This window comes from Pelodiscus sinensis, chromosome 2, assembly GCF_052426305.1.
Source record: "Pelodiscus sinensis isolate ZL-2025 chromosome 2, ASM5242630v1, whole genome shotgun sequence".
Classification (NCBI taxonomy): Eukaryota; Metazoa; Chordata; order Testudines; family Trionychidae; genus Pelodiscus; species Pelodiscus sinensis.
This window is the reverse complement of record NC_143053.1, coordinates 224,279,284-224,302,154: the sequence shown is the minus strand read 5'-3', so window position 1 is coordinate 224,302,154 and position 22,871 is coordinate 224,279,284. Positions and strand designations below refer to the sequence as shown.

The following is a 22,871-nucleotide window of genomic DNA, read 5'->3' as shown; positions in this document are numbered from 1 at the left end:
AAACTGATAGCAAATAAGAAATGTTAGTTTTAAAGCTAGGTGATAATTATGATAGCCTTTTTTACCTGAGTTTAGTTGCTGTCTGCACTATGTCACTCTTTGTGAGTTAAAAATGATAAGATCTTATTTGTGGGCAAACTGCCAAGTAGATTGAAGCCTTCTTAGCTTGTCTTCTTCACTGACACCATATGGATGCAAACTTACTTTCTTGTTGGCTTAAAGATACTTTCAAATATGTGTAAAACAGATAGCTGTATTTGCTTTTTAGCTGTTCTTTCTGCAAACGGTAATTGCTGAGAGCTGCAGTTTGTGAATGCTGACCAACCAGCTGAATTTGTTAAATTATGCACAGATTAAAATATTACATTTAAAAATGTTAATTGTATCTATAGGTTTGTAATAGCTAAATTCCCAAGATAAGGGAAGCTCAGAGGAGCATATGATGCTGAAATAGAATACTGAAACATATTGCAAGGTGTTAAGCAACAAAAGAAATTCTAAAAGACCCTGCAGTAATACAGAAATGATGTTGTTGCATTGATGCAATGCCAGATTTTATTTTCAGCTTTTTAACTTCCACATGAGGTTTTCATCAGATGGAAGCTTTGAACTATCAAGGGAAGTTTTCTTGATCATGCAAACTGGTTCAGCAAAGTAACTCATGAAAGCTGACTTGTGTGGGCACATACATGTACTACTAGAAGGGAGAGAGAAGGTCCAAGGAAAAGAAAACCATAACTTGGGACTTGGAACTGTGGTATATTTCAGAGGCCTGTGCCATTTCCCAACATGCCCTGATTATTTCATTAAAGGAAAATCTTTGGATGTATCCTGCTCATGCTTGGCCTTTAGGCAGAGGCCCTCCTAGTCCATTCATTATATCCCCGAGTTTTTGCTCAGTCAAGAATTTTCTGCCTTCATCATTGCATGCTGAAACATAAGGAAAGATGTCATCTCATTGTAGTTGTTACCCAGAGATTCCTGTTCTCCTGTATCACCGGGGAGGAATATTTAATAAAATGGCAACAACATTGCCTCAACTGAGGGAGCTATTCATCCCATTAGGATTTCAATTCCTGTACAGTGCAGTGGAGGCCTACTGGATTGTGGGATTCTGTGCAGCACAGGGGGCATAGGACAAGATTAGCCATATGAAAAGGCTTCAGTGCTGTACCTTTTAACAACATCGTTTGGTTCTTTGCAATGCTAGCACTTTATTCTAGTCTTTTAAACAAAACACTTTTTATGCTAACATTTATATTGTATTGCTGATTTTTTCCCTTTATCCTGTTAGCCTGTATGTGGGCCATACTAAATAATTCCTAGAAGCAAAGGTTTTCTAAGTTGGGTTGCAGACCTGCCAGGGAAAGCCCTTGGCAGGCCCGCAATGATTTGTTTATGCTAAAGCTCTGCAGCTACGGAACCTCACAATTGCCATTGGCTGCGGTTTGCTGTTTCTAGCCAAGGGGAGCACTGGGATGCTGCTTCCCGTAGCTCTTCTTGGCTAGAAATGGCAAAATGTAGCCTATGGGAGCTGCGAGGCTCCATGACTGTGGACCTTTAGAGTAAACAAAGTGTCACGGGCCTGCCAGGGGCTTACCCTGGCGGGTCCGTGATCTGAGTTTGAAAACTCTTGCTCTACAGTAACAAGGTGTATCATTTATTGGACCAACTTCTGTTCATGAGAGACACAAGCTTTCGAGCTTATACAGAGCTGCTGCTGCTTCTTCTTCAGAGCTCTGTGTAGGTTTGAAATCTTGTTTATGTCACCAATAGAAATTGATCTAATAAAAGTTATTACCTCACCCACCTTGTGTCTCTAATATCCTGGGATCAACATGGCTACAACAACACTGCATAAATAATACCAAGTAGGAATTGGATTGAATAAATTATTTTTTCTGGAGGTTTATTGCTTTTGGTGGATGAGTTGATAAGTCATTCAAATATAAACTTCTGTTTTCAAATAAAAACTTCTGTTTTTTAAACAACACTGTCTTTTGTTTGATAGGTGTCATATAAGAAAGATCTGGAGGATACACACAGATACACGGAAGTGCTGAACAGACCAGATATAAAGATGGCAACCAAGTTAACAAAGATAATAAGTGATGTATGACTCTTTCAGTAACTCTGTCAGTTTTTAAACTGACAATTTTATTCATCCCATCTGCTATCAAAGTGTAAAGAATGCTAGCTAAAATGTTCCAAGTTAGACATCTACATTTATATTTTGCCCTTTGAGTCTTTCTATATTTTGAGATAGTGCCTAGCATTTGGCTGCTATTGCAATACTATGTACAGGTTGGACCTCCGAAAACCAGGACTTCCTCATCCGGCAACATCCGTGGTCTGACAGGACCACAGATATTCCTGGATCAGGGAGTCCTGGCTGGGAGCCCCAGTGGCAAGAGGGCGGAGCCCAGCAGTACTGGGGATGGGATCTGGGCGAAAGACCTGGTAGCACAACTGGGCCTGCAGCAGCCCCAGTAGCAGGACCGGAGATGCAGCATTCTGGGCTGCTGGGGCTGCAGCAGCATGACAGCCCAGCAAGGAGGGCAGCTAGGGCCAGCAGCAGGAAGGGGAAGCGGGCTGGGTGGTTAATAGCAGGGGACCTCCCTTGGTTCAGCAAATTCCCTTGTTTGGGGCCAGTCAGATCCAACTTTTGTAGTATAGTTTAATTTTTTTATTTAAAAAAAAATTAAACTCTCCAGAAAACTGTAAAGCCAAGATTTTCAAAGTTGACTAGAACTTTTTGTGCCTTAATTTTAAAGTGACCAACTAGATACACTTTAATGGGGCCTGATTTTCAGAGGGTGTGTGCTCAGTACTCTCTAAAAAACAGGCTCCTTTAAGGTGTGACACGTTGAGCACCCTAAATCTGTAGTCTTTTTTGAAAAACTTCACTTCAATTTTGAATAACTTTGAGACGTGTGACTGACCGGGCCGGGTCTGGGCACAGCTGAGGGTATCTGCTCAGGGCGAATTGCTCAAATTTGGGGCTCTCTCTAGCCCCCAGACTGGAGACCTTCCCAAATAGGCCACAAACCAGTCCCACCGAGTGCTTCAGCTGCCTGCCTGAAGCCTCACGAGCAAAACCCCTCTGATACTCCAGCAATATCCGTGCCACAGATGGCCCCAGGGCTCATACACAGGTGAGGGGTCTTAGAACCCAATTTCACCTACCCTGAACAAGTTCTGTCCAGTTCCAAGTAACCAGCCACAGATCCCAGGCCAATTTACTCTCTGGATCTTACCCACAAATCACGCTGAGCCAATCCTTTAGAATCTACAGTCTAAAGGTTTATTACTACAAGAAAGAAAAGCACGAGAGTAAGGTTGTTAAAGTATCATACATTATATGCATCGAATCACCCAGTTCTTGATGCAGGCTTGCAGCAGAGATGTTATAGCTGCTGGCTTAAAAGTCCTTGGTGAACATCCTATGCCAGGATGGATCCACAGTTCTTCCTGGCTCGTGAATCCCTGTGAGGCTGCATCTGGGGTCAGGAGCAGATCTGCAGCCCCTATGGAGTTGGCCACATGGCATATTTATACCTCCTTCCTGGTTCCTTCCAAGCTGGCTAGAGTCACATGGTCAGTGGCCAGGTGTGTCTTTGGCCTCCAGAGATCCATTGTTCCCTGGAGACTTTCTCATTAGCATGTCCATTGGCAAACATTCCTGGCCCATTACTCAACCACATACAGAGAAACTTCCAGTCTCCATACAGAGTACATATTCATAACTCCACACACAGGCATTATACAGATAAATGAAGAGCATATATAGAACCAGTAGAAAGTAAGCTTTTGTTTGCCACCTCACATGGCCCCCTTTGTACCGACTTTTGGGGCGAACACCCCCCCTCCCATGTGTGCAGCAGTGACCTGGCTGCTCCCCTCAAAATCCAATAACATGACAAAATGTTTTTGCTTTACTCAGTTATTTGGTACTATACCTACTGCCAGGGTTACACTGCCTTCATAGTGTAAAATCTTATGGGTGTAGCTTGAAGTGTCACAAATAATCTTTTGTGGATTCATATGCATTTTCCTTGTCCAGTGCATTTTAGAAAGAAAGTGCAGTGCATCTGCAGGAGTTTGTTCAGCTACAATTATCATGGAACATCAGATCCCTACATAGATACAAAATTTGCATCCACGACTGTAGCCGGAAAAATGAACCACGTTGACATTCGTGGAAGTGGATACACGCAGATATAAAGTGGATATATGTAGATTTGCAGGGTTATAGAACCAAAATTTGTATTTACAACCTCATTCATACGCAGAGAAATGAACTGTGAATATCCACAGATTTGCAGGGCTCTGTGTAGCATTCACTATGTACAACTCTCTTAGCTTTAAGGGGATTGCACTGGTATAACCAAGAGTGATATTTGACTCTGTATTTGAAAGGGACTGGCACTCTTTCAGCCCAGTCTTGTTCTAAAACTATTTTCACCCTCTAAACATAATCTTATGTAAACTTTGGAGAAATGCTGATCCACTTTAACTTACTCTGACGTTACTGGGAGCAGTAGGAAATCACTGTTTCTCAGACTTGGGCTTTGTATTTGTTGAAGCTTGAGTCTTGAGTGCAGTGAAATGTATTTTAAGTCAAATAAATTTGTTAGAAGAGATAAAGCCTAAAAAGGCCCTCTTTTCAGAGGTGATTAGAGCATTAGTGGGAGTAGTGTCAGTGCAGGCCACTTAATGATGCTTGTTGTTCAGTTAGCTATAATGCTTACATGTACTTTGATAAAACAGAAATAAATACAGTGTAATTGTGATTAGCATTCACTTCTTTTTTTAAAGGCTGAATATAAAAAACAAAGAGGAGAAATGAACAAGGAGACAGCTGTACTTGGAAGACTAGATTTTGAGCATTCTCAGGAAGTTTCTAAACTTTTAAGCCAGGTAAGATTGTGCCAATCTTTCTATTCTGACTTCATTCAGATACCTGTTTTATAGTAACATAATCACATATTTAGTTTTTAAAAGATTATCTGTAATTGTGTGAAAATTGAGGATGTTGAGGAAAAAAAGGATGTTTTCAAAATTTTTTCATGCTGATAAATGTAAGATTTTTAGAAAATAGTAGATACAGGTTTTAGACAAAAAGTACAATGTGGTGTTTGACTCAAATACAATTTGTCTTCTGTGGAATTGGCGTTGTGCTATTTTATATAGATTTTCTGGGCTTTCAGAAATATTAACTATAAATTGTGGACAGATTCTGCCATCTTTACTCACTTTGCCTGGGATCTTAATCCATGATTAGTCTCATGAAGCAATAATGACTTTTTGTGTGTGCAACTGATGGCTATTGTGAGTAAAGGATCAGAAAGCAGTCCTCAGTTTTAAAAAGAATTCTTTAGATACTGTTATTAAAATCAAGGAAATAAAAGTATCAAAATTGGAGGAGTTACTTTAGTTCATATTACTTTATTTGATTACTAGACATAAAGCCATGGTGTCCAAATTCTACCTTCTTTTCTCTTTTAGTATTCTTGACTGCTGTGGTTCAATCCCATTTAGAAACAAACATTTTCAACTTCTTTTCACAAGTTCTTTAGTGCCCGCTGGCATATCCCTCACTAGTAATTGAATTATTCTGCACTCAGAGCATTTTCTAAAACAAGGGGCAAGTTTTACCTCATATAAGTGAGCATAACTCCCCTTGATTTGACAAGGTGATATCAGTCTCCTCAAGATTTTAAAAGCCATGTGTAGAACAGTACCTTTTAATTTAAATTTATATGCAGAAACAGTGTTATGTTTGGTTTTAAAGAGTCCATGATTCTTCTGATAGGATGAAATACTGCCCCCAGATGTCCGTAGTACAGTAAGAAATTACCCTTTTTCTTAAAGGGACCAAATATCTCAAAAGCTATAGTTTTTTGTAAAAAGGATTTTTTCTTTGCTTTGTTGAGATTAACCTTCAAACTCAGAATGGATTTTGTTTTCTAATAAGATTTTTTTTCTTCCATTGTGTAATTTATTAAATACCCATTTCTGTGCTGACTGAGAAGACTTGTTTAATAAAGCCCTGGTACTTCACTGTAGGTTACCACTCTGTGCTCTGGAAACAGCTTGCACTCTTTCCCATTCACTCTGTGGAAAGGAACAAGTGTTAAGCTGTTTAGGTAACAGTACTGGGAATCAGAGAGAATGTTGGTTGTGAAGTTAATTATGACATTGAATGATTTTTGAAAATGGGCACTTCCTGTTCTTCCACTTTCTGAGTAAGGACACTCATAGGAAGGTCTGGGTGGTAGGACAGGTAGGTAGCATACATGAAGACAGTCATTTAGTGGGATGAGTCTCCAGAAGCATATGACCGGTGAGTTTGTCATCAGTTTCACCAATTTAGCTGTCCAGCAGATCTTCAAATTGCAAGAGTTACAAAACAGTGGGACAAAAGCACTTTTATAAATCCAGCAGGGACATGCAAGGGCAGGTTGTATAAACAGGGATACTGCACTTTCCTGCAACAGCTGCATCTGCAGCAGGTTTCAACTTTGAACCCTCAAGCTGTTTTTGATGCAGCCATGTTTAAAACAAAGTGAGAGCAACAGCAAAACTAGAGAAGCATGACTTGTTTTTGTTAATCAAAAGAAATGTGGGATTTTTCACAAAACTGTAATTCCAAAAAAAAAAAAAAAAAGGCTGAATTTTGTCTATGAATGAAGACCATACATGACAAATGTGATCTCAAAGGGTGTGTCTAGACTACATGCCTCCTTCGACGGAGGCATGTAGATTAGCCAGATCGGAAGAGGGAAATGAAGCCGCGATTAAAATAATCGCGGCTTCATTTAAATTTAAATGGCTGCCCCGATCTGCCGATCAGCTGTTTGTCGGCAGATCGGGGGAGTCTGGACGCGATGCCCCGACAAAGAAGCCTTTCTTCATCGGCACAGGTAAGCCTCGTGAAACCAGGTTTACCTGTGTCGATGAAGAAAGGCTTCTTTGTCGGGGCATCGCGTCCAGACTCCCCCGATCTGCCGACAAACAGCTGATCGGCAGATCGGGGCAGCCATTTAAATTTAAATGAAGCCGCGATTATTTTAATCGCGGCTTCATTTCCCTCTTCCGATCTGGCTAATCTACATGCCTCCGTCGAAGGAGGCATGTAGTCTAGACACACCCAAAGTGACTAATTAGAAAAGTTATGAAGCTGTGAAAACAGCATTTTATCTTGGAAGGTATTTCACAACACCTTAACGTAGTGTTCATTATTGGGCCAAGCACTGTGATGTTAATCATCATAGTCATAAAACAGTATGGTCATGTCTATAGTGCAGAGTTTTTGCGCAAAGCATCCAGACTACAAGTGCGTTTCTGTGCAAGTAAATTTACAGTAAGTCAGAAGAAGAGAGGGCTTTTTGCACAAGAGTTATTCCTCTTTCTACGAGGAATAAGCCTTTTTGGGCAAGAGCTCTTGCGCAAAAAGGTGTGTGTGGACAGCAAACAGGGTTTTCTTGAGCAAAAACAACCTATCAAAAGAAACACAGATGCCCTGGTGGCCATTCTGTTAATGGCAATCAGAGCTTTCTTGCGCAAGAGCGCCCATCCAGTGTGGATGTTCTCTTGCGCAAAAGCACATCACTTTTGCGATGCACTTTTGTAGTGTGGACATGCTTTGCACAAGAAGTTTTTGCGGAAGATCTCTTCCTCAAAAAGCTTCTTGTGCAAGAAGCCTGCAATGTAGACATAGCTTATTGGCTATAGCCTAAGCTGGTGCTGAATCAGTTTCACTATGCAGCTCACAAATTCAATGAACTTCCATCTCTCTTTTCTTATTCTTAGGATTTTCTCCAGGACAGAGATTGTTCATAGTACTAACCCAGAAGTTCTATGATGTAGACACATGACTACTAGGGACTATGATGGAAGTTAAATTCCACTTGTGATCTTCCTCCACAATGGGTGGAGTTGCCAACACCCTAGGATAGCCCTGAAGTCTCTAGGAATTAAAGATTACTCTTTAATTAAGGTTTATATCATGTATTGAAGCCTCCAGGAATACGCCTGGCAAACCCATACAATGGTGAATCAAAGGTATGCAATGTAGATGTCATTAGCACATATTTAGTGGCCAGTCACTTTGACTAGAGCAGAAGAGCAGCTGAAATATCCTAGCACACACTGGAGCTTGTCCTTATTGAAAATCAGATGAGCCAGTTGAGGAATGCATCCACAGTGTAGAAGATGATGGGAACGTGAAATGTATGCATTTTTATGGTGGAGTGCATATATTCTATTCTATTCTATTCTATTCTATTCTATTCTATTCTATTCTATATATATATATATAATCCAGTAGTGCATCAAGCAACATGCTGTTTGTTCTCTCATCTTTTTCCCAAAGGGAGAGGCATAGGGCATGGAGAATCCTGTTGTAGTGATTGTTAAATAAATCTGTTATGTGTTTATACTAGAGAAGGCAAGGTCAAAGTAGATGGACCTTGTTCTTGGAGTGGAAAGTGGTGAGGTTTGTGGTAGTCCCTAGGTCCTGGTAGAGTCCATTCCACAGTCTCGGGCCACCTCTAAGGAAGGTTCTGTCTCTCACACAGGCCAGTTGTATTCTTATTGTTCAGAAGTCCCATTGTGCCCCAGAAGCAATGTTGTCAACCCATCTTCATCCTAGAGGTTTAAGCAGGCTTTTAGGTACTCTGGGCCTAGGACAGAGAAGGGGCTCAAACTCCTGGTCCACGGGCTGTCCCTGGCCGAAGCAATTGCACAATCCGGCCTGGGAGTCCGAGGGAGTGGAGAGGCCTTGTCTGTTACTGTTCCCCAAGCCCTGCAATCACCCCACCCTGTCCTGCCCATGGTACCTTATCCCCCAAAGATGTAGTTTCAAGGATAACAAGGGGAGCCTGGTGCAGTGCGGCTGCATTGGTCAAGGTGCCCTGCACTCTCCATTGTTCTTCATCTATCAGCTGTTCTCATCCAAGGCCAAGGGTCATTTCAATGGAAGTGGTATGATTGTATTTGATGAAGGACAGTTGTGTGTGTCAGTTGCATATTACTGGCACTTGAGTTAATGTCCTTCAAGTCATTCAATGGTTGTGTTTATCAGGACCAACGATCCTTAGTCTTCACAAATCATAAGTACTTTTTATTCATCTTTTCCTTTTTGAGCCTTTGGAGTTCACATCTTCAAGCTTCTTAGCAATCAGGAGGGCAAGACTTCCTTCCTCCCCCAACAGAAACAGAGATTCTCATATAGTTCAAAGTACCTCAGGAGCTGAAGTTTTAAGAAAAATATCAAATATTTCAAGACTCATAATGTAGTTGTGAGCGTTGATGGCATGGGTGAAAGTAGGACAGGAAGCAGATGATGTATTTTAGTATGGTAATGCATGTGTAGACAGTGCAATGAAAATAGCCAAGGAGAAAAACGAGTGGTCAGGTGGTGTGGGTGTAAGCAAGGGAAAAAGGAAACAAGGGCATGACAGCTGAACAGAGTGAAGAAGGTAAATGTTTAACTGGCCATCAAGATGGAGACAAATCAAAGTCTTTTAAAAAAGCAATTGTGTGACACTCAACAGCAAAATGCTGGTGTCACTGAATTAGTGAATTTACTCACTGCACTATCTTCCCCCTTCTTATTGTTAATCATCATTAAAAGTAGAAACTTAATAGGACCCTGTGAACAAATGAAGCTTTAGTATCTGTTTTCTGATTATTATAAATGTATAATATAATTTAAAATATTATTTATTTTATAATTATATTCTCAGTCCTGATAGCAATGAGGTTATGTTTTTGTCTGGCTATCCCAGAAGAAAGCTAGGAGATACGGGGTATAGTTAGTTAGGCCACAACTTTATTATCAGATGACTGGATCTACATGGCAGATTCAAGCATTCAATGCAGGAAACGCGGAGGTAATTTCGCTATCTACCCAGACACTTCCATAGACCTCCCTTTCCATCCTGATCCCCCAGCCAATCTGCTGCTGGAACCTTATTGTCCCTGCTCAAATGAGGGTCAAGGTGGGCCTTAAAGGGAGGGGGGTTTGAGATGGGCCATACTAGTCATAAGCACCTTGAGCTCCCCACCCCGCACATTCCACTCCTTTAACAAATATCTTCTTTTACCAAGCCATTTACCTGGTCACTGGAAGTCTGCTCACACTTACATAATGAGTTGTGACATCATAGTCTTGACTCCCATTCCCTACTCACCCTAACAAAGCCTCCTCTGAAACCGCTCTACCAGTCTGGTGGCGAGAGAAAAATTCCTTCCTAGCCCTGCAGGAAAGGAATGACTAGCACAGTGCCCATAGCTGGTCCTGACCAAACCTGGTGTTTTGCCATTTCCCAGTGCTGGGAGAGCGAGATGCTGCTCTGCCTAGTCTGGGGGAAAAGGGGCTTTTCTTGCTGAGCTTGCCCTTTATCAGCTCTTTTTCCTTCTGGTCCCTGGAGGATGTTGGCATCGCCATGCTGATTTGCTTTGCTTTAACAACAGTATCCACACCTCTCTATCCCTGCCACCCTTGAAGCAATATGCCCCTTCCCCTGGAAAGCCAGATTGTACCCCTTGAAGCAATATGCCCCTGGAAAGCCAGATTGTGCCCCTCTCCCTACTTAAAGTGCAGTGGGGTCAATCTCCTCAATTCTGTCTAAACTTAGCTTTAAAATAATCCACTAATAAAAAACAGTATTAAATACTCTCCTTATGATAATGTATTGTGTGGATATAAACTGTATTGAATAGTAATTTGTATTTTACAGTAGATCAGTTTGATGTCTAATTGTTTTAGGGGAAAAATGAATGGAAGCGCTAACATTTTTTTCTCTTTTTTTCCTTAGCTTAAACTCAGTTAGTAATTGGAGGAACTGACTGTTCCAGACAAGTTAAACATTTCATTTAACTCTGTGCTTACGTTACATTTCATTCAGCATCTAGGTCCTCTAACACATTTTTCATTTCCTTGGTGCATTTTTGTCTGATTGTTAGGAAATGCTTTCGCTTCAAGTGCCTGCTTTTTATGTGGGTATGTTCTGGATCCAAGTGGCTGAATGATTCCGTTTTTGTGGGTTCTTCATAAATCTGAACAGTGGATGATGTCATCCACTTATGAAACTGAACCCTTTCAGTCTGAACAGCTTTGAAAAGCAGACTTGATTTAGGAATGTTTCTGTGGAGCTTCAAAAGACACTCTTCTGTCCAGCTGCAATACTGACTTTTACAGTGTTTCTGCAAGGCTAGTGAGAAAATTGTTTATCTAAGAGTCATTTGATGCCAGTGGGATCTTCTGGGATGTTGTTATGGGAAAGACCTGCTAAATCTGCTTATTCTTGAGCAACAATTAGACTGCCAATCCCACACATTTTCTTTAAATTAATTCTCCCATCTTAAATAAACAAACAAAAGACCTTAATTAAAATGGTAAATAAATATCCATTAATTTAAACCAACATAATTAGTGTCATTTTAAAAAATTCATAACATTCATAGATAAGCTTCCACCAGGATAGTTAATTTGGACTCCCATATCCTTGCTTACTGTCCTACCAACTTACTGTAGAGCTAAGGATGACAGCCAGATACATTTTTGAAATTATTGACAAAGATGTTTTTGTAATTATTACCTTTTTATTTCAATTTCATTGTATTTTTCCAAGCTACATTTTTTTTCTAAAAGGAAGTTAAATAGTTCTCAAATCCCTGATGACTCTTTAATTTGCTGGTTCTTCTCCCACTCTCTCTTAACTGTGTTTCTAGCCATTCCTTAAAAGGGAGGGGGAAAAAAACGTAACCAGAGAAAGCTGTTATGTGTGTAGCATCCAATAAGATGTTTCCCCTGTGGCTAATCAGAATTATAATACTACTGAGAGTGCTCTTCAGATGCTGTTGGGGTCATCTTATATTACAGCACTCCTTCCTGTCTAAGGAGGAGTACTGCAGAAAAGGATGTAGGGGACCATAGTGGACCCCAAGCTAAATATGAATCGACAGTGTGACACTGTTGCAAACAAGCAAACATCTCTTGGAGATGTATTAGCAGAAGTGCAAAACAGATCAGTGTGGCAATGCTGACTCATCCTCCAGGGACCAAAAGGGAAAAGAGCTGAAAAAGGTCAAACTCAGCAAGAAAAGCCCCTTTTTCCCCAGACCAGGCAGCGCAGCACTCCACTCTCCCAGCATTGGAAGTGGCAAAATATCAAGTTTGATCAGGACTGGCTATAGGCACTGTACTGGGCATTGTGCTAGTCACTCCTTTCCTGCAGGGCTTGGAAGGAATTTTTCTCTCGCCACCAGATCGGCCGAGGTGGAGTGTAATAAAGACACAAGAAGTAATTCTTCTGCTCTACTCTGCACTGACTAAAGTCTCAACTGGAGTATTGTATCCAGTTTAGGTGCCACATTTCAGGAAATATGTGGAAAAACTGAAGAAAGCCAAGAGAAGAAGAACAGAAATGATTAAAAGTCTAGAAAGCATGACTTATGAGAGGAGATTAAAATAAATATTTTAGTGGAGAAGAGAAGACAGAGCGGGGACATAACAGCTTTCAAGTACCTAAAAGGTTGTTACAAGGAGGAGGGAGAAAAGCTATTTTCTTTAACCTGTGATGATAGGACAAGAAACAGTAGTGTTGGACATCAGGAAAATGTTTCTGACTGCCAGGGTGGCTAAGCACTGGAATAAATTGTCTAGGGAGGTTGTGGAATCTCCATGATAGGAAATTTTTAAGAGCAGGTTAGCCAAACACATGTCAAAGCTTGTCTAGATGGTGTTTGGTCCTGCCATGAGTGTAGGGGGCTGGACTTGGTGACCTCCTGAGGTTCCTTCTGGTTCTATGATTCTGTATTCTTGGTAACCTCTAATCTCTCCATATTTGTTGTCAACACCTACCCATTAACAGGTAGGTGTGTTGTGAGCAAGACACGAGAAGTCATTCTTCCGCTCTACTCTGTGCTGGTTAGGCTTCAGTTGGAGTATTGTGTCCAGTTCTGGGCACTGAATTTCAAGAAAGATGTAGAGAAATTGGAGAGGGTCCAGAGAAGAGTAACAAGAATGATTAAAGGTCTAGAGAGCATGACCTAATAAGAAAGGCTGAAAGTATTGGGTTTGTTTAGTTTAGAAAAGGGAAAATTGAGGGGGGACATGATAGCCATTTTCAGGTATCTAAAAGGGTGTCATAAGGAGGAGGGAGAAAACTTGTTCATCTTGGCCTCTGAGGATAGAACAAGAAGAAATGGGCTTAAACAGTAGCAAGGGAGGTTTAGGTTGGACATTAGGAAAAAGTTCCTAACTGTCAGGGTAGTTAAACAGTGGAATAAATTGCCAGGGAGATTGTGGAATCTCCATTTCTGGAGATATTTAAGAGCAGGTTAGATAAATGTCTATCAGGGATGGTCTAGACAGCATTTGGTCCTGCCATGAGGACAGGGGACTGGACTCGATGACCTCTTGAGATCTCTTCCAGTCCTAGTATTCTATGATTCTATGAGTATTCTATGATTTTCAATATTATTATGTAACATTTGGGGATTTAGGAATGGAAAATTTGTCTTAATTTATATTCCTCAGTAGTTTCTCAATTCTCAGTGCCTCCTTTTAGTGTAATATTTCAATATTGAATGTGTTTGCTCTGGTGGCAGGTTAAATACAAAGAGCAATTCAATAAGGACATGAAGAACCACCAGTATAACCCTCTTGGCAGTGCTTCTTTCAAGCAAGCACAGATGGCATCCATGTTGGCGAGTGATGTAAGTGCAGTTGCTCTGTGTTCAGTCTCTCAGCATGCACATTATGTTGACATTAGTGTCCTGTAAACTTCACAGTTTTCTTGTAAACAAATTGTGCATCTTATTTGATTTACCAAAAAGCAACAGCTCACAATATATATCATATCTTCATCTGCCATAGCAGGAAAATTGAATTAGGAGTTTGCCATGGAAATCAGTTTGAAAGCTGCTTGAAAGCAGAATTCGGAACTGGGCCTATATTTTATTAGGACACCAGCCAGATCATTCCTCATTATAATAAAGCATTTCTCCTGCTAATACCTACCGGACAGCCATCCATCCTAACCCTTTCCTGATTGCAACCATCCTTCAGCTTCCACAAAAAATTTGATGAATTTCTGGGTATGCACATGCTCTGCAGGACCAGAAGATGGAACCAAAGTGCAGTATTTCAAGATAGGAGAGTGGTTAGGGCAGTGGTCTGCTACCTTTTGAAGTATGATACCTCTTTTTTAATTTAAGTGCAATCCAGACTCTCTCTCAAACCCAAATACCTTTGCCCCACCTTCTTCGTGCCTCTTCTGCAAGGCCCCACCCCTGCTTGCTTCATCCTTCCTCCCTCTCCCATCCTTCCTCCCTTTCATCAGGCAGGGGCAGAGGTTTGGGGCTCAGGCTTTGGTCTTGGGCTAATGGATTTGGAGTGTGAGAAGGGCTCTGAGCTGAGCCTAGAGCAGGGGTTGGGTGCAGGAGGGGCTCCAGGGTAAGAGTCTTTAAGGGAGTTTGGGTAAGAGTCTTTAAGGGAGTCTTTAAGGGAGTGCTCGGGGCTAGGAAAGGGATTTGAGGTGTAAGAGGGACTGGGGTACATGACTGGGACAGGGATTCAGGATGCAGGATCCAGGTGGACACTGCTTACCGCAGGTGGCTCCTGTGTGGTGGTGCAGTGGGGCTAAGGCAGGCTCATACCTGCCCTGGCCCTGCACCACTCTCAAATGCAGCCAGCAAACTGCCTCCCTCCCAAATCCTGTTGTGCCCCACAACTCCATTCTGTGGGGATAGAATACAGGGTGGGAGAGGGAAACAGCTCCAAGGCAAAGGGCAGGAGCTGTGCAGCAGTGGGGGGAGTGGCAACTGAAGTGCCTGCACTTGATAGCCTCTTCGTCAAACCAACCAAGATCACCTGTCAGAGGCACCAAGATCTACCAGTAGATCCCGATCATCTGGTTGGTGACCACTGGGTTAGGGGATTTAATGTGTGTTACTGCCTTTCAGAATCAGATGGGAGAAAGCACATGTGCCCTGCGGTGCTGCAGTGCTGACAGAATGTTTAACAATGCTTTCATGTGGTTAATAGCATAAATGTGGGCTGTTCTGAGCGGCGCTACTATGGTCCTGGATAACTTACGGGCAGATTGCATATGGCCCCATTGTGGCTATGCAAAGAAAAGGAGGTTGCAATCTTACTCCCTCTTCTTGTGGTTTGGGTGCTTGCCAGACACAGGGAATGCTTGTGCAGTGAATGCTTCTTCTTTACCCTGCAAAGGCAGCTGTCTCCTTTGCCCGAGTCAGTGGAATAGGATCCATAAAATGGTTAAAAAAAATCGCCTCTAGCAAACAATGTTATTCTGCTGAAACGTTTAAAATTTAGAACAGGCCTTAGGAAAGAGGATGTTTCATATCATGAGGATCTTAACCAGGGTTTTCTAATGTGTATGCAGGGAGAGTGAAGAAGGGTTGAGTAATTGCATGAAGGATGAATTGGTGTGTGTGCGGGGGGGAGGGAGGGGAGGAGGAGGATATGTGGAAGATTTATGCAGTAAGAAATGAAGGCAGGATTCCAGGGGGACTTTATAGCTTCATTTTCCTGAAGGGGAAACTCAGTTTTCGAAAGTTTGTGAAACACGGCTGTCAGCTATTGGGAATGTATATGATTTGCCATTTCACTGAGTTATTAGGTTCTCTCTTATCTAAAGCACCATTGATTCTTGTTACTAAAAGCAAACTGTATTAAATAAAAATACACAACAAAATACTGTCTGATTGTGTGTTAACCTACTCTATGTAGAATTTTATATTTTTTGCATACAAGCAGTTGATGTAAATATAATCGGATTAGTAGGAGAAAAGTAAGAATTACCAATGTTTTCTTTTTAATTAACTTCACTATAACAAACAATATAAAAATAAGGATAAATTGTCCAACATTGTAGAACAATATTTTTAAAAGATAGGAGTCATATACATCACAAATACCTTCTTACTTATTTATCTGCCATAGTCTATTCTCTTTTGAAACGTCTCACAAAATCTGAATTAATTAACTTTATGCTTTTGAAATGTATAAGTAGTTACCAAAATATTTGCTCACTAGTGGAAAGGAAGCACTTGCTTTATATTAATGTTTTCCAAATAGTAGTTAATGAGCACCACCTAGTGGAAATTGTACATATATCATACAAACACTTTAATAAGATTTTTATCATGTACAGCATAAATAGAACATGCTGTACATTTTATTTGTCCTCACCTTTCTATACTCTATATTCTATTTTCAGGTGAAATACAAAAAAGATATGGAAAGTCTACACAGTCCAGCTTCAGACCTACCAAACTTGCTATATTTAGAGCATGCTTTAAATGCCAGCAAAATGCATAGTAATGTAAGTTGGCTTTTTAAATTATTATATTTTAATATACATCTAAAAGGCAAATGTACCCGTTTATTTAATTTATTATAGAATGTATCATACTTATGACATTGTCTTCCTGTTTGTTAATTAGTTTTGGTCACAAAATGTTTCTCATATATGTAGTTTTGAAGATGTGGTTCCTTTTGCTTTTTATATTTTACTCTGAATAGGCCTTTAATTCTGCTTCTGGCACAAAATAATGCAGCTATCTAGTTTGAATATGATTCTTCACATTACTCTTCTGTGAACTAAAACTCTCCCTCAATTGCTCCTTTTCTAAGTGCTCCTTTCTTTATCCTCTTTTTTTCATCAATCTTTTTCTCCCTGAGGCATCCCCTTTCTGAAATTAACATTGGCTATCACTTTTGTATTCCTCATACTCATGTCTATAGACTGCCAGGATTTATGCCCTTCTTCACTTTCTCCTCACCAAATTATTCATTCTTGTTTGGCCTAACTGTACTTTTTTTTTAATTTAGTGCATTTAAGATGGATATTTTGTACTAGCTGGTTAAAAGGGCACCATCAGTCTGAACTTGGGAGCTTCCTTCTCCTAGATATTCTGCGTAGCTTTATATTTCCTACTGTCTATATAACTGCCTACACTCACCTATAAAATGTTTTCACCTGACATGATTTTTACCATTCCTTTACCAAACAGTGGTTCATTTTTACATCTTTTTTTACAACTAGATCTCCCTAAAAGTTAACTCTCTGGAATATGCTTTGTCCAAAAGCTGATGGTTTATCTTGGTTGTGATCAGAAGCAAAGAGCACTTCATATCCAGCTCCTGAGGTGTTCACTAGCTATTTGTCAAGTACAAAATATCTGAGGTTATATTTATACTACTGTACACTCCTTACAGTGGTATGTACAGTACATACACGACATGCCTCCCTACTATGGGTATAAATTGTTGTGTGTACATGGTTAGGCATTGCTTTAGCAAGTAGAACAAAGACATACCTGAGACTGTGTTCGATACCTGACTCTCTAGCGTGTCCCCTATCTAAGTAGCTATTTTTAGTGTAATCTCCCGCAGCCTCCTTGCTGCCAGAGTCTTTCTCCAACACAGGGAAAGACTCCAACAGTGGGGAAAGGCTCTGGCAGCTGCGTACTGCTGGTGGCTTTTCCTGCAGCAGGAAGCTGCTGGAACATGTCTATGGCAACAGCTAAAGACTCTGGCAGTGGGGAGGCTCCACTGCCAGTCTTTCCTCACTGCCTTTTTCCTGCCAGAGCCTTTCATTGGTTAATGGAGCATGCACCCTACATACTGCCATCCGTGTTGTGCAATGTAGACATACTGTTAGTCTTTGAAGAACTTCAGTGTCTTGATCTTTCCCTGACTCCACCTCTGTAACTTATTTTTGATTTATTCTTCAGCCTTTTCTTGTGTTTTTCAAATACCATCTTTTTGTTGTAGTTGTTGTTGTTCCTTGTTTCTCCATATGAACTGCAGATCTTTCTTCCAGTCTGCTTCACTATCTAAAATAGCCTTTCTTCCCCTAATGGTCTCAAGATCCATTTTCTTCTATCTTACCTACAGTATGACACATATATCACTGCTAAAATACTGAACTGTTCAATCTCCACATGGCCCATATTTCTTCCCTGAAATGTGTATTTCTGTTCATCCTTATATTGATGTAGCCACACCTGCCACCCGTGGGATATAGTGTAACATACAGGGTGTATTGTACTTCATGTTTTAAGTTGGGTTTTCTGCAAATATTATTTGCATGAACTACACCACAAAAACTTACTTGCAGTATTTTATTGCAAAGATGCTAGTCAAGCTGGTGTTTTGTGAGGATAAGTTATAACATTAGAGGGAAATCCAGAAATGTGCATATGTGCACAAATATACTGTTACAGGTTTTGCGAGATACATATCACTACATATCTGATTTCATATGAGAAATGAGAACAAAAGGTCAGGTTCTGCCTTCAGTCCCTAGATATTTGTTGTGTATCATTTGAAATCTACATTTAAATTTTCTCACACAGCCAATCTGAAATTTAGCAGCTTTTATATTAGCTTAATTTGTTCTAATTGTAAAAGGCTTTGAGGTTTCTAACTGATATTGAATACACAGAATTTAGATTACACAGCTTTGTTTTCATTCAGCATTTTGGGATGAGTGAAATATTTATGTTTATTTTAAAAATACAAATTCAAATGTATAAAGTGCTGTGTACATATTTTGAAGGGATAAAATTTACCAACAGCAAAGGGTGCTCTTGCATTATGTACTTAATAATTTATTTTATTTTATTTGTACCTATACCCTGTAGCATCAAAGAACAGATAACATGGACAAAGTAATAGACATAAGATTTCCTATTGTTAATAATGCAGTATAATGTCAAATTAACACAGTTATTTAAAACTGGTTGGACAAATACAGGATTTGTATTCGTTCAGGAGACCAGTTCTGTGTTTGAAATTTCGTATAGTAATAATGATTTATTCCCTTTCAATTGCTTTTCTAATTTTTTATTTGTTACTTGACGAAAATACTTAAAATACAGTTTCTGCAGGTATTTTTTTGTTACCGTAAGAGAATGTGTAAGTGTTGTGTGACATTTATAATTATTTCCACTAGGAGGCAAATGGACACCATGAAATATGCTTTCTTGCCTTTGAGCCTAAATAATATTCTATATTTTTCACAAGCAAAAATCTTTAATATTTATACAAATATGACATGTTTAAAAAAAAATCTTTTCTGAACTTTGTTTTTTGCCTTTGCTTTCATTCCACCATACTTTATATCTTGTCCACAAATTGGGCTTTTTTAAATTGTTTAAGGTTCAGTATTAGAGCTTCAGTCTTGTTGCGATTAAAGACACTTTCTTAGATTGCTTCTTTTATGCTTACTTAAGTTGCTCTTTAAATAGAAATCAGTCGATTTTATATATAAAAATATTCTTTGCTATGTTTCAGTATGAATATAAGAAGCTGTTTGAGAAAAGCAAGGGGCACTATCATTTTGCCTTGGATACAACTGAACAGATGCATCACAAAGAAAATGCTCTGCTCCAAAGTCAGGTATACATAAATTGTAAATAAACCTTGTCAAGTGACAAAAGCAGCTTTCTTACTGTTACTAAATCATTCACAAATCCCATGACAAACTGCAATGATGTGAGAGGCATATAAAGTGACTCGGGCTGACGTGGAAACAGCCCACTGCCTACATGTTGAATGCTGCAGGGGTGTGGCCTAACACCATATAATGAGAGTGAACAGGGTTTGTAAAAAATTCTTAAATTCAGACACTGTAAACAAATGATAAAACACTGTTAAAAAGATCATGAAATTAAAATATCACCCTCTACGAAAGTAACATTTGGATCCTTAATTCTGAAATCTGCAGTGTCTGATTCTGTAATATTTTCCATATCTTTCTCTGATTTAGGATGAATAGTATAAATGCATATAGCCATACATGAACCTTGTTGATAAAATGAGATATAATTGGAAAGAATGAATGAACTCACAAGGCTCAAAGCATTGGGATCCCAAGCCAAAAGATGTCTGCTTCCTTGAGGCATGAATTATCTAAAGGCATATTACAATGTCCATCACTATTTTTATAACAGATTTTAGGGCCAAATTCAGATGGCCTATACTGCCAACGCATATATTTGAGGGTGGACATGGAACAGAATGTAGGACCAATAGCAGGTCTCTCTGAAGCAAGGGGTTAACTCTGGCTTCCTTCCCTTACCTTGTGTGCAGGTTTCAGGAGAGGATTTTTAAGGACATTAGCTGAGGAGCCACAGAAGGAAGTGTCTGTAGGACATCAGGTTCTAAAGATCTGATTTGACCCCAGGCTTTCATGAGATTTTTGGTTACACTTATTTATGCTTATGGCAGTTTGTTTTGATTTATGGTTTTAAATATGCTCACAAATTATTCTTGCTGAGGAAACGAGATACAGTTCATGTCCCTCATTGTTGGTGTTCTCTAATTTCACTAGTCCTGAGCACTGGAGCATTATGCCAAGGCCATATGTTACTTTAGAAACCGTCCCTAGTTTGGCTACGCCACTCCGCCACAGAAAACTTGGCAAAAACATCCAAGTTAATACCTCTGAAAGGGGGGTTGGCTAAGACAGAATTTTCTTACTCCATCCACATCAAACAGTCATCACATTTGTCATCTATTATAGTTATGGAGAATATTTATTTATTCTGTTTTCTCAGGTGAAGTACAAAGAGGATTATGAAAAATCAAAAGGCAAATCAATGCTGGAGTTCATGGATACACCAATGTATCAAGTTTCAAAAGAAGTTCAAAAGATTCAAAGTGAGGTTGGTGGAATATATGACTGATTTGGCATAATAGGTCATAAGAAGTCAGAAGGGATCAAAACCTGAACTGTGAATTGTGACCTCTTTAAACTGTGGGGACTTTTGGATTCTAATCTGCAGATACAAATCCATGCCTACAATTTAGGTTTCAGGTTCATTACACATGTGGAAGAGACCTATTTTCTGGTTTCAGTTTAGACTGAAACAAAAACTTACCGCAACATCTTGTAGGAGTGTGATGTCATTGAACTTTGTTTGGTCTTTGAAATCCAAACCCTGAACCTAATCCAACTTCTGAACATCACCTCTCCAGCCTATATTTAATTATATCCAGTGCTGATGCAATTCTTGTAACAGCCTTAAAATGTAGAAATAGTAAGAGTAAAACTGGACAAAGCCTATACTAGGCCAGTGGGACTCTAGGTCAGTTTACTTTTTTTCTCTCCTTCCTGTCTGAAACAGAAGCGTGAGTCTTTCATCTTTTTCCTTTCTACTCCTCACCTAGCCAACCACTTGATTTAATTTCCCTCCTTCTTTGTTCTGTATTGTAGTGAGTGTGTGGTTTGCCTGTCAGTATATAAAGCGTGGGTGGGAATACTAATGGTCTGTGCTCATACTTGAAAAATATCTGATGAAAGGTGGGCAGGGTAGGTCTGTTTCTGGTTTTAAATTCCAGGATGGGTAAGGCTGATAATTGGACTTTAAATTCCAATTTCCTGGCTTTCCTGTTTTATGCAGTTTAAGAAAACCCACTGTCTTTAACATTATTGTCCCATGTGTATCTTCTCTGCTGTGTCCTACCTGCTTCCAAAACTCTGCCCTACAGTTTATCCAAAATGCTGTTTAAAACTCTCTTTCCCCTTATAGCTCTGGTCACTAGCTTTTATACCCTCTTCTGCATCAAGGCCCTGGTACTTGCTCTCATGTTTAAGATTCCTGCACAGTTTCAGTCTTATCTATCTTTCTGGTTTCACTTGCTCCAACTTCCCTCCTGTCTGGACACCTTTTCATTGGTGGCATTCGCTCACATTTTTCTTCATGCTTCTTCTGTCCTGTCCTGGTAACTCTCTCCTGTTCCCTCTTCATCAGTCAAAACCTCCTTGACACAGTTCAGTTCCTTTTCAAAGTACATTTCTTCTAAGAGGCAATTTGGTGCTGATCCATCTAATGTATTTGTTTGTTTGTTTGTTGTTTTAAAATCTCTGATCCTAATAGTTCACTTAGCTTGACCAGAACTTATACAGTATTTAATTTATATTTGAATTTTCAATTAGTGTCTAATTTAGAATCTACTTTCAGTAGTATGTCAGTATATGCCTGTGTATGTATGGCATGCATCAGTAATTGTTGCTCTGTTTCAACAGAAAGTGTATCGCAAAGATTTTGAAGAACAGCTTAAGGGAAAAGCATCACTGGATTTAGACAAGACCCCAGAATTCTTGCATGTGCAACATGTCACCAATCTTTTGAAAGGGGTAAATCAGGAGGGATTTTTTTGTTTCTTTGTTATGCTGTCTATTTGAAATAAACAGACTAGCTACATGCTATTGAGTCATGAACAATTTATGTTAATAGAAATCCAGAACCACTGTGCATCATGGAATTATTAGAACTGCCACCTGCCAACATACTTTAATAATGTATTCCCCATTATTTTACATCTGACCATTTCAGATTATTGCTATATGTAATTTTTGAGATGGTGCTCTCAACAGTATCAATACTTTGTAAAGAATCCTGTATGTATGTATAAAAATTCTAGCATACCTGAGCCAAGAAACTGAGTATTAAATATAAGCAATGTTTGAATGAGCTCTTTCCTGATGTCTAGTGATAAATGAGGAAGGGGGTGACTAGAGAGGTGGACCCTGTTTGCATGAGCAGGCCCTTTCTGCCTAAGTGCACAGCAGATGGGGTTGCTTTGCCAAAATGATAAATTCTGGCTGGTTACAAATCACTCTAGTGTTTGAATGCAGACATAATAAAATGTTGTTACAATAATTGTACAAGTAAAAGGCAGAAGGCCTGTGCTTAGTGTGCTTTAAACCGAACTTCACTTGCTTAGCAGGAGTTAGGATGCCATATACCAGTGTTTCTCAACCAATAGTACAACTACCCTTAGGGTACTCAAGAGAAATCTGAGGAGTACATCA

The 22,871-nt window shown here is 39.7% G+C and overlaps 1 protein-coding gene across 4 annotated transcripts in view; it reads left to right on the top strand.

Annotated features, from left to right (window-relative positions):
- NEBL (nebulette) overlaps positions 1 to 22,871 on the top strand; it is a 418,429-nt gene that overhangs the window by 330,088 nt on the left and 65,470 nt on the right. For 2 of the 4 annotated variants that reach the window (XM_089776727.1, XM_089776728.1), the window contains exons 6-12: positions 2,012 to 2,113; positions 4,819 to 4,920; positions 13,624 to 13,731; positions 16,263 to 16,367; positions 19,346 to 19,450; positions 20,611 to 20,718; positions 22,083 to 22,193. The exons of the other annotated variants lie outside the window; for them this stretch is intronic. In XM_089776727.1, coding sequence (XP_089632853.1) covers positions 2,012 to 2,113; positions 4,819 to 4,920; positions 13,624 to 13,731; positions 16,263 to 16,367; positions 19,346 to 19,450; positions 20,611 to 20,718; positions 22,083 to 22,193 — 741 coding nt within the window. The remainder of the gene's footprint in view (positions 1 to 2,011; positions 2,114 to 4,818; positions 4,921 to 13,623; positions 13,732 to 16,262; positions 16,368 to 19,345; positions 19,451 to 20,610; positions 20,719 to 22,082; positions 22,194 to 22,871) is intronic. 4 annotated transcript variants of the gene reach the window in all.